Source organism: Vairimorpha necatrix, chromosome 6, assembly GCF_036630325.1.
Source record: "Vairimorpha necatrix chromosome 6, complete sequence".
Taxonomy (NCBI): Eukaryota; Fungi; Microsporidia; family Nosematidae; genus Vairimorpha; species Vairimorpha necatrix.
Genome location: NC_088821.1, coordinates 52,967 through 66,415, shown reverse-complemented (window position 1 = coordinate 66,415; position 13,449 = coordinate 52,967). Strand labels below are relative to the sequence as shown.

The 13,449-nt window shown below is 22.9% G+C and overlaps 2 protein-coding genes across 2 annotated transcripts; both read left to right on the top strand.

Annotated features, from left to right (window-relative positions):
* Positions 1-1,436: 1,436 nt before the first annotated feature.
* On the top strand, positions 1,437-2,570 carry VNE69_06004 (uncharacterized protein; the record flags this gene model as incomplete). The annotated part of the gene is made up of 1 exon (XM_065473753.1): positions 1,437-2,570. One exon carries the CDS (start codon positions 1,437-1,439, stop codon positions 2,568-2,570), a length of 1,134 nt encoding a protein of 377 aa, XP_065329825.1.
* A 3,495-nt stretch (positions 2,571-6,065) lies between these two features.
* On the top strand, positions 6,066-8,297 carry VNE69_06003 (uncharacterized protein; the record flags this gene model as incomplete). Its single annotated transcript, XM_065473752.1, has 1 exon — positions 6,066-8,297. The coding sequence occupies one exon, from the start codon at positions 6,066-6,068 to the stop codon at positions 8,295-8,297; it is 2,232 nt and encodes a 743-aa protein (XP_065329824.1).
* Between the last annotated feature and the right edge of the window lie 5,152 nt (positions 8,298-13,449).

Below are 13,449 nucleotides of genomic sequence, written 5' to 3'. Positions count from 1 at the left end.
AACTAATAACATACACACTTAGAATATTCAGATTAAGGCAATAAATCTATATTTGATATTACAATAACATAATAAATATCAAAAGGGCCGTTTATAAATTTAAAAATCACAAAAAAGATGGGTAAAAAATTAAATAAAATTCTTTTATATATATGATTATTCTTCTTTTGTCTAATTTTAAAAAGCGTGTATAATCTATATACAAGGCCAAAGAACAACGAGGTTGACTAAAATTGTTAAAAGTATTACATTTTTACACAACATATAAATAGAACAAAAGTAACATGCATTTATATTTATTGACAATATTTGAAAACAAATTTAAACAGGTGAGGTAATTATAAAATTTTTGTAAATCCAATACTATTTTTTATACATAAAAATCCAATGAGGTTAGGAATTTATAGTTAAAGTTCTTCATCATCAGGATAAACTACATTAAAATCAGACAATGTTATGAATTAACGATGATTTACATATTATTAATGTTCTTTTAAAAGAAAGTAAGTAAAAATAAAAAACGCAAAAGTTTAGGTGTACACAATATGCCAATATAAAATATGATGCCTGAAGAGTATTATTAGACTCATTACCCTTGCGTTGTCGTTTTTATGACCTCAAATACCGAGGTACTAAAAACGAGATGCAGGGCAGAAAATACAATTTTTTTCTCAACTAAAAAAATATAAAAAATATTATATGCATATGTTCGGGATTAAAATGTAATTTAAAATGTTTTGATCGCTTTAAACATTAAAAAAATCAAACCTGTTAAATTGTTTATTTTTATAAATGTTTTGCTTATTCAAAAGTAGAGTTATTAATAAAGTTAACGTTACAAAGGGAAATAAGTTCACACAACAAACAATTTTACAGGTTTACATTCCAAAAATGTTTTTCATTCAAAAGAAAAATCCTAATAAAATTAAGTCAAAAAAGTTGATAAAATATATTATATAAAACCCCCGATCTAAGATTAAATATTGTGTATAAATATATGCATTTTTTTATTTTTTAAAACAAAATGATAGTAATTTTGTCTTCATTTTGAGCCTCTTTTTTAAGTTATATTGTTGGGGGCAAAAAAAATAAAAAATGAACGATCTCAAAAAAGGGTTTGATAATATTCTCAATGACGATTATTTTCTGTTTATTATGACGTGTTGATGTTTTCTTATTATACATCAAATGAACATATCTAATCTAAGTAAATAAAATTGTACAATAATAAATACAAGCCGAGTATATGTCAACAAAATAGTATTATCTTTTTTAGTTCCAATTAATTTTACAGAAAAGCTTATGTTCGCATATGATATAAAATGAATTATTTGCTCTATGAACTCATTTTCTTGGTAAAAATATAATAGATAACTTAGTTAACTTGATCAATATGAAAAAAAAACTTTTAAATTTCTTTAAAACCTGCCCATAAAATGATATTGACCTTCTCTATAGCTTACTGCTCAAAATATTGTGCTATCGAGAATGACGAAGTTGAAAATTTTATTGAAATAGATAATGAATTACATGGAAATGGTAAGAATGTGAATGAAGATTTTTTTGATTCGCAGCTATCACTTCGGTATCACTATACAAATGGCAAAGAAGATACACGCGAAAGTTTTCAGCAATATGATGACCAACAGATTTTCTTTGATATAAAGAATGGAAAAACATATTACAATTTGCGAAATGTGAACGAAGAATGTAGATTTTTCCGGTCTTCTCCTGAGGTATTTAAAAATAACAGTGACAACATTTTGCCCACGGAACAAATATTTGGTAAAGATAAAATACTAAAAAAAGATTCACAAACTGCGTATATAAAATTAAAATCATGTTCATCTGTAAAAGATAACGAAGTAGTCAACAAAGATCTTTTAAAAGCATTTAATAAAGAAGATAAATATACTTGTTCAGCCTCAACCAATATATCATTACTTCGGGCCAAATCAATTCACAAAAACTCCAAAAAACCGCTTTTAAGAAAATTACTTTTAGAATGTTATATGCAATTGAAAATAAAAAAAGAAAAATTGGACAAAATTTATTATTTAGATTCTGATACTAATTATAATTTTCCAAAATTTAGTGACAGGATCAAAGATAAATATGAGAAAAACAGAATATTGACAAAAAATATGTTTTTTCATTTAAATGCGTGCAATAAAAAGTATTTCCCGTTAATATTTGAAAGAATCGAAGAAGATAAATTACCAAATGGAATAGGAAAAAGCTTTAAAATTATTGGAGAATTTTTTAGATTTATTGCTTCTGGTGTGGAAGAAAGAGAGAAGAAAAGCTTTGTTTATACTTTGCACACTCATCTTATAACGGAAAGAAATAATTTTTGGATTGAAATACTAAAATTATTTGATAAAATGTCACTAATAACTGTGTTATCCTTGTTAAATAGCCAACTTCAATCTATAGATAATATCGATGAAGATTTTGTCAAATGTTTCGACCAATTACGAAAAAAATTCTTTGTTATTAATAGAAGAAGGAAATATTATATAAAAGGTTTTACAAAAATGAATACTTTATTAGATACTATATCAAAATAAAATCTTTAAAGTTTTTTTCATTATTTATAGATAAATTGTTTTTATACATTATATAATTTTTACGCACTTTAGTCTCAAAATTTTTGATTCAAAAAATCTTATTATTATAGGCGCCTTTAATGTTTCCAGGAAATATAGTTTCAGAATAACAATATGTTGTCATTTATAAGTCGATATATATTTTTTCGGAAACTTCTGTTTATAAATGATTTTTATACTAATATTTATTAAATTTTTTAGCAATACAATTTTAATGTATGCCTTATGCTGCAAATTTTTTTATAGACTATTCTAAAACATGTTGTTTAATTTGGTATGTATAATTAAATTGCTTTATAAAAATAACTAGCGTATGCTTTCCCGTTTTGAAAACGGCATCGAAATGTTTAGTTTTATAATATGTATTTCCCCTTTTAATTTTTTTAAGTTTCCATTTTGGGATGATTGAATTTGACAGGATGAAGACATCTTTTTAAAAATACTTTTAAGTAACATATAAGGAGTAAAGTTTTTAAAAACACTTATGAGTCATATTGAAATAATTTTGGGGACTTCTAAGCTCAATTTTTGACACTTATATTCAAAATCTTTATTTGGCAATTATTTTTAAAATTTTTCTAGAAGGGTTAAATAAATTCTAAAAAACGATTCTGACGATATTTTAGAACTGAGTTTTACAAAAATAATAATATGAATTAAAATGCATTAATATATAATATACGCACTTACAATTATCAAATTAAAACGTTAAAATTAAATTTGATATTATATTAACGTAAAAGGCTCAAAATGTACCGTTTAGAAATTTCAAAACCACAAAAAAGAAGGGTTAAAAATTAAATAAAATTCTTTTATAATATGACTAGCGTATGCTTTCCCGTTTTGAAAACGGGTTTTGAATGTTTTGTTTTTTAATATGTCGCCCCTCGGTAAATTTTGGTGAGTTTCTATTTCGGGATGATTGAATTTGATAGGATGAAGACATCGTTTTTAAAAATACTTTTTAGTAACATATAAGGAGTTAAGTTAAGTTAAAAACACTTTTGAGTCATATTGAAATGCTTTTATAAACTTCTAAGCTCAACTTTTGACCTTTATCTTTAAAATCATTATTGGTTAAATGTTTTTACAATTTTTCGCGGAAGGGTCAAATAAATTCTAAACAACGATTCTGACGATATTTTGGGACCATGCTTTCCAAAAATAACAAACTAAATCAAAATGTATTAACACATAGTATACACACTTGGAATAGTCAAATTAAAACATTGAATTTATTTTTAATATTTTAATAACGTAAAAGCATCAAAATGTATCGTTTAGTAATTTCAAACCCACAAAAAAGAGGGGTAAAAAATTAAATAAAATTCTTTTATATATATGATGATTACGGAATTACATATAGCATAAATATGGGAGGTTGGTGCTGTATAAACGAAAACCAAGACATAAATACTGCTGAATTCCCTTTATATTGTAGTCATTTTAATATGCAAATATCTTCCATACCTGAAAACTAAAACATTTCTATTAAATTTTCAATTGGGATTGATAATTGTATATTTAATAAAAAAGCGATTGTTAAGATATATTAAAAATTTAGCACCAGTCCATCATTAAAACTAAAACTACAATTTTTAATCGTATATTGAAGTATTTTATCACTGCTTTGATGAACTACTTTTTAAAATTTTTAAAGTTAAATATAAGTAACTCATGGATAATGTACTTCATACTTTTATTTCTAATTTATATCAAGAGATCAAAATGGCATAAAAAACCTTCAAATAATATACATTTTATGATGTTCAAACTTGTTTATACGTATGTGTAGTTAAGTTTTTACTTCTTATGGTGATAACTAGATATATTCCCTGCCCAAAAAAATCACCACATTATACGAAACAATTTTTTCCACTTTGCGATTATATACGCATAAAAAAGAACTAGTAAATTTGAAAACAAGCAATTTAATGTTTTTATTACCTTGGTGCGAGCTAGAATAAATAGTAATATTGTAAAAATACATTTCAAGTATTTATTATTGTCATTAAGTCATAATTTTTCTTATAAAAATAAATTTAAAACATAGTTTTTTTAATCTATATGGTCATGACATAACAGTAAAATAGAAATATTGTTTGAAAAAAACTAAGCTACATTCTGAATAGAAATATTATTTGAAATTTTATGATCCAAAAAGGATCTGTTTGAAGACCAAGTATCATATATGTGCGCAAATATGCAATTTAAAAATCCAGCTATGTATTTTTCAAATGAGTCGATTTAATATTAAAAAATATTTGCGAATTTTTTTTATCATTTTAACTGCTAATAAACATTTAATATGGTAAATTTTTTTAAACATGTCATTTGCCGACCTTACTAAAAAAATTTGTATGATAAATTTAGTTTAATGACTGAAAATATGTTTTTGTTTCACTATAATGTTCATAATAATTTTTTGGTCTTTTAATTTCATAAAAAGCCTGTGTTTAAAAATTAGTTACTAAATGAATTTTAGTAAAAACTAAATCATCTTTTTTGTAAATTTTTGATACGCTTAGAACACCCAAATTCAGGATTATCTTTTATCATTATTTATTATGAATATGTTCTAATGTCATATACAACGATTATTATTTCATGTGGAGTGAAAACATTATGTATTGCTTCCATATTATTGATATATCTATATGAAAAAACTAGAAAAAAAACTATGTTAAATAAAACTTACAGTTAGTATTTAATTTACATACGATTTTTAAATACGTATATTTTATTTCTTGATATCTATCGCAATATATTCACCGAAATGGCGTCTTGTCTTAAATAGACTAGATGATACAACAAATTAGATTTGAAATTATTAAAATTTAAGATCGTAATAACATTGAGTTTTTTTTTTTATACATATCTATCATTGGATATTCTATCTATAAATAATATAATAAGACGATTAAAAATAAATTTCCTTTTGAAGCATTACAAAACAAGGTATATTGAAAGATAATTTGCAGGCATACAATGTGTATTCTCTTAAATATTTTTTTTTAAAAAAATATCAAACAGTTTTATCTGACACATGTCAACCAGTCAAGAAAATATAAATTTTCTGAAAATTTTTATTATTGGCTATAAACTGCAAACAAGTTAAACAAAACCACCTTTATATTTTTACAAATGTTTACTTAGATTGTGTTTATAAGTGTATTGTTATAAATATCTTAGAAAATAAGTCATTATGACTAGAAAATTAGTGAAAATAATGCTTTTTTCAGTATTTAGTTTATTAAAATTTGATTTCAATTTTTTATAGACTTTTTATATCTAGCCATCAAATTTCAACCCTATTTTGTTTTAGATCCCCTTGCTCATATTTTTTTGTGTTAACAAATTATTATGATTTTTGATTGCAAAAAAATTCTATAATACATAAATTTGCCATTTTTTATAGGATTTTGATTAAATCCAAATAAGCTAGAGTTACCCCATATGGATGTCGTTAAATTTGCTTTTACTATTTTATTTATAAAATCGGGTCAATATGTTTCTAATCAGATAAATTTGGTACTAATAAAAAAAATAGAAAGCGGTGATTATACTACAATTGATTATGATAAACGATATTTGAGAATTTTAATGGATTTTGATATCAGACAAAATAATATTAATGTAGATATTATAGTAGAGATCAAAGGGTTTCAAAAAAGACAAGAAACTAAAAATGTAAAGATTAATTGCACTAACAAATCTATTTTAACTGTAGTTAAAGAATTTAAACACATTATTTTAATGGAACATAGAAATTATTTGGCTGATTATAACGTTTTGATTTATAATCCGTTATTTTTCCAGGTTCGTCCTATTTTTAAGAACTTAATTGAACATATAAAAAACGAAAATATTAAACAAAAAAAACTAAGACTCAAAGATGAACTATTTTATGAATACATCATGGAAAATGATGTTCTTTGGTACAAAGTATTTACAAATTTAAAATTTAAGACTAGCATTGTCCAGGGTAGATTATGTTTTCCACAATCTCCAATTTCTTATATTAAAAGGAGCAATTCCCGCTACATATGTATTTGTATAAATATAGACAAGGTTCATTATTTCTTTGAATTAAATATTAAAGAACTTGGTTCTGAAAATCTTATTCCACATACAATTATGATAAGAGAACATATTAATGAAATTGACCACCAAATATGTATTCACCTTAAAGAATTGTATAAATTTATATATGTTGATAAAATCGTTAAGCGTAATATATCTTATTTTTCGGTTTGTACGTTAAATAAAATTGAATTTTATCACAATATATTCAAAATTAAAATGGATAATGACGAAATACGTTTTACACAAAATTACAAGGAATATATATATTCTTTACAACATGAAGCCATTTTTACAAATTCGACATCTTTGGAATTTCAAGAGTTTTTTAGAAAAACCTATTATATAAAGACTTTAGGTGAATGTCATAACGAAGTGGAATTGCTTTTTAGATTATTAGAAACAGGTGGTCGTGCAGAATTCTTCTTAAAAAAAATCTTAAATAAAAGAGGAAGTGCAATTTATTTGATTTTACTTCATATATTGTTGTCTGATAATTTGTATAAAGAATTTAATCTAAGTAAAATTTTAAGAAACAAAGAATTTGATGAAACATCGAAAAATCTGCTTATAGAAAAAATAATAACAAATTTATGCAATTGTAGTTTTTTAGCGAGTACTTTCCTGATAAAAATCTGTTTATTATACGAAGTTGAACGTTTTATAAATGAAAATGATGTTAGTGATAAACCAATATTATTAATTTTGAGCAATATCGCCGCTCTTATCAAGAAAAAAGCAGGGTTTATACCATGTGATAATCAATATAATGTCATAAAAAATATCGATTTAATTGAAATATTCCACGTCGCTGTAAAATTTCATCTTAAAGATATTCAGGCATACATGAACAATATATGGAAGCAAATTTTTTCGATAACATCATTATATACAGGATATGAGCAAAATTTGTGTATACTTGAATATGTACATTTTTATATTGAAAAAGATAGAGTTTTTGATTTTTTTTGCTTAAATAATATTACAGTTGAAAATAATAATGAAATAATAAGAAAAAAATTATCAGAAAACACAAGAAACCAACGTATTAACGAAGCACTATATCGTTATAGAAAAGAATTGAAAAATATTGTTTATAGTTTCTATGAAAAAAGATTATCTACGGCACTATGTAAAATTAAGCATGATGCTTTAAATAAAAAAATTAATTATTTATATGATAAAAATAAAACTAAAATGTTTGAAAAACGATTACGTCAAAACGGAGTAAATGTAATTGAAAAGATCTTTAGTAATAAATGTTTGACAGAAGATGTATCCAATGTATCGGCAGGAATTAATGCAGAATTGCTTTATGAATGTAAAAAAGACGAACTTGAAATTTTCTCTCGAGATTTAAACAAGTTAATTAATTTAAATATAAGAAATACTATAAAAAATGATTTTTTAATATCTCTTGAATCTCTTTTGGACAATGAAATTAGTAACAAAAAAATTTTTAAAGAATTTGCGGAAAAAAAAATTAAAAAAATTCGAATGTTGCTGTGTGAAAATGAATTATCTGAAATTCTGAATGATTACAATATAGGAGTGAAATTTCACAGAAATTTAACCAAGATTTTGGAAAATTATGATAAAAAATAAAAACATACAATCAAAATTTTACACAAGAATATTTCTATGCATAAAAAAATTTAATTTCTGAGTTTTTACGATCATAGATTGAGACTTATAGATCTCAATCAATTATTGCGGCATTTTCATACACAAAAAAATAACCTGTTTATTGTCTTTAATATTTTCGATGTTATATATGTCTTATTTTATGTATTGCTTAGCGATTGCGCAACAATCGCTTTAAATAAACAGTTGTTCTGAAAATGGTTTTAATAATTAGATTATTACTTAAAACTTTTGAAAAATATATTTTCTTTTTCAAAAGATTTTTAAAATATTTAGTTTGGTATTTGTAATAAATGTAATGTTTGTTACATAAAAAATTACAAATGACTAATATTATATTATACAAGGTACAACAGACTTCCATGTTTGGAACGAATTTGAACATAGTATTTTATAAAAACTATTCCAGATATAAAGTCTATTTTAAAAATATCCCACGCATTACTTCTTTGTTCATGGTTACTCACTCGCATTGATCACAAGCTTCGATTTAGTTTCTCCTTGCAAACATTCAGAAGAAATGAATATAATGTAGAATTTTTTATGTGAATGGAAACACCAGATGAAGGCAAAACATAAACGTAACCAAAATTATAATACAAAGTCAAACTGATTTTTGCAATGTTTATTAAAAGTCTTTCATATATTATAAATTTTAAGGTATAATTTTGGAAACTAGGTTTTAACAACTAATTCTTCTGACTCCATAAGTTATATTAATTTAAACTTAAGAAATAAACGTCACGATATGTGCGATTTAATATTTTAAGTAAGAAATATACAATTCCTTATAATATATAACCAATAAGTCGAATTAATAATATCTACATGAAAAAAATAACAATCTTATTGTAGTTTTAACTTTAAAAACTTGTTTTATAAGATTCAATATATTTTGAATTTGACATTTTCAATATTAACATAAAAGTCTATTATATATATATGAAGTAATTATTATTATTATTATAATTGTATATAATTTGATAAATAACAAAAAGGGGTTTTACAGGTTAGCACACATTCTTACATTATTGCACCAAATATGTTCAATAAGCATACATTCTATTTATTTTTGATTTGTAGTGATTAAAATGGCTTCTGATATTTCCGTTTTCTATAAGAAAACAAAAAAATCCCAATTAAACTAATAATATCAATTAAGCAAATAATTAAAATAAATATCAAACTATATTTATTATCTCACTAAATTTATTTACTCGGTATACTTTATTCAGAAATTTATATATAATTATTGTAAATTGTATTCGTAAGTCAATAAATTGATTCTAATTTTTTACAACTATTTCCACATTCTTTACAAAATTTTAATGCCTAAATGCAATTAATAAACTTACCACTTGGTATTTTCTAACTCGAATTATTTAAATGTAATGCTCACAATATTTTTGAGACACATAAAACAATTTTGATTTATTCAATAAAGCGCCTTTTCCAAAAAAATAATTACAATGCTTTTCCATACTTATTCTTTAAATAATGCATTCTAATCCTGTATTCTATGATACCAAAATAAGTCCAATTATAGCTTTGCAACAAGCCACATAGATTAGTAATTAAATTGAAGATCGAAAATTAAACGGAAATCTTATGAAAATTGTTAACTTTTCCGTGAAAAAGTTTGTTAAACAAAAATATGAATAAATAAATCAAAATTTTTTCATGTATAAATATATGCAAAAAAAAGATAAGCAATTAATTTATCTTAGATTAAAATTTAATCTTTTTAAAACGCAAATTATACAATCATGATTAACAATTTTTAAATTTTCAATCGATTTTGTGGTCTTTTATATAATTTTCGATACTTAGTATTATTGCATGTTTAGGATTGTACTATTTATGCAAATTATTTATCAATGCAAAAGTTGCTTACATTTGGGGGCAATAAACAAAATGTAGTGTCTAAATCCGCCTAATATACTTATAAATAAATTTTTAACACCAGATTGGTCTGATATAGTACTTCGTTTTGATTATAACCTTTCCTAAAAAATTTAGATAGGATTGCAAATCTTTGGAAAGCTTATTTCTTATATCCGTACTTTGCTATTGTTTTGTTTTTTGTTTATAGTAAAAAAATTAAATTTAATAAATAAATGTAATAAAAGAAAAATATCTAATAAAAAATCTTTAAAGCAAATTGTATACCTAAGAATTTCTCATTTATGACTAAAAAGTCTTTCTAAGTTACTAAATAAGTTAATGTGTTTTTAGTTTTTAAAGCTATACATGCTTGTATAAGTTTTAAATTGCTCAAACAAGAGTTTTGCGAACCAGTTATTTATCAAAAAATCCTTTTGTGCCATTCTAATTAATTCAAAAGTTAAATATAAAAAATCTCTTTAATAAATTTATTCTTTTTTTTTATTCCTTTTTATCCATGAACAATTCATTATATTAAAATTCTTTTTTTTGTTATTAAATTACAATAAAAATATAAATTATAAATGTTTCCTATCAAGAAAATTAAAAATAAATGTATTTTACTTTTGTGTAACGTTGATAAGAAAGACAGTAGAGAAATAATGATGGTCTATTATACCCTAATATTTAAATTCTATCTAATTACATGAGTACATATTTATACACGATAAAAATTTGGATACTTTTTATTTTTTTTATATAAACTATTAGTTTGTTTTATTTTGTACAAATTGATATAAAGCTAATTAAAATATGTTTGAAGGACGTTAAATTGCAAAGAATGGAAAATAACAAGCTACAAGTTTTTATAAAGCTTTTTTAAAAATTTAATGACTAATAAACATAGAAATTAATCTAAGATTTTTTCAGCTAAAAACAATAAAATATTTACATCTAGCGATTTTTATTACATAATATTTCGCAGATTCTTTATTATTTGTAATATTTTTTTTATTTCTTTTGGCCATATTCTTGCCAATTTCATTTAATTATTGTTGTATATATGAATAAGAAACTATTAAATTACATATATCAATAAATTTATTTATACAATAAAAAATCAGGTAGCTTTCTAACTGATTGTATTATAAAATATACAATCATAATCTTCTCGGGTATTATATAAATACAATAAGGAATCATTGAAGCACGATGTCTATTTATTTATTTATGTTAATTGCATCATTGACTTGATCTAGTTATATTTTTTCAAAAAAAATTAAATAATATAACTAATTTTAATTTATTATAAAATTTATATTCTAATTTTATGACCGAATGGAAAAAACATAAAATTAAAAATTATAATTTTCCCCAATAAAAAAATGCATCTTGTACTAATAATATATTGTTTATATAAAAATTTGAATTTTTTTAGCGTTATGTAAGCTGTTATAAAATTTATATTCTACTATGACAGGACAAACATCCTTCAATTTTTTCGGACAAAAAAAAACTGAAATTTATAAATCCTCGAATAGATTTACCGTAAAATTAAACATGTAAGCAATATAATAATGCACAAAACAAACATATTATGATTTTATATGATGTTTTAAAATTTATTATATTATACACTATAATAACTCCAACTGTATGTATTTTTGCAATTAGAAAAATTGATTTTCAAAATTTACATTTAAACAACCCCTAGACATTATTATTTTAAAAATAATTTTTATATCTGATTGATTTCAGATTTTTAAATATTGTGAGGCGATTTCTCATTCTTGCATTTTTTTATATAATTAAAAATATATCTAAAACAAATTGTTCTTAGTAGAATTTTGTTTATTATATTGAGATCAGAAATGTATAATTTAATCTTGCTATCTAAATTTGGTATCTTTTTATTAACAAAAGAAAATCGAGCAGTTCCACGCAACACTAACATAGTAGATGGAACTCTAATTTTAGTACTATTAATGAAAGTTTAATCGTTTGAACCGGAAGAAAAAAAAATAAAAATCAAAAAAAACAACACAATCACTTTAAATAATTAGTTTTTTCACATTTTCTATATTTAAATATATAAATATTTCATTTACTTGAACATGACTTCTTCTTATTCTTTATTATGTATATCTATTGTGCCTTATACGATTATATCACAATGAATATGTGTACAAGTAAGTTATAATGTTAGTAATAAATAAATAAAGAAAATATAAATATACAAATATATAAAATCAATCTATAAATAAAAAATTATAAATGATTAATTTTTTTTTTAAAGACTTATGCACGTTTAAAAGATAAAAAATAGATTTTCTTACTCCTCGAACATATAATCAATATTTATATTCTAAAGAAATAATTAACTTTTTACTAAAGAAAGATAAATAAAAATCCATAAACTATTATAAAGTTTTAAAAATAGATGAAGCTATATTTAACTAAACAAAATTGAATAATAATGACACAAAAAATCATGTTGAATATGTAAATTTTTTATATATCTAACTAGCATATGCTTCCCCGTTTTGAAAGCGAATTTATATAAAAGTTTTATGGTACGTACCTCCTTTTTTTGAGTTTCCATTTTTGGTCGGAATATCAAAACAGAGAGATGTAATAAAGAAACCCCAATAATTGGTTATCTTATTTAATTCGAATGACAACATTATATCGCTTTATTCTATATCTTTCAATGAGATGACTTCCTTATGTTTTATATTTCAATTCATACACTTTTTTTTATTTGAATGAACGTTATTATATTGCTTTGTGAAAGGGTTAAGTAAATTCTAGAAAACAATTCCGACAATATTCCGGAACTGAGTTTCCCAGAAAAAATAAACTAAATTCATTTCTATATAGATAAATTATACACACTTAATACATCTAATTTGTAACATCGAACCCAAATAATATCATATTGAGAAAACAAGAATAAAATAAGTAGATGAAGACCTCTAACTTACAAAAAACGATGGTATAAAATTAAAAAAATTCTTATATTGTACTGTTAAATTTCTCAATGAATGCTAGAAGACAAACAGTTTTAAATTACAATATTACTATGTTTTATATATTCTTAACTAAAATATTTCCTAACGTAACCATACCTTCAACTATGTAATTTACTTATTTCCGCATTTGTTGATTTCGATATTAAAAAAGGAACAAAAATAAAAATCAAAATTTGTATAAATATCTGATGGGTATT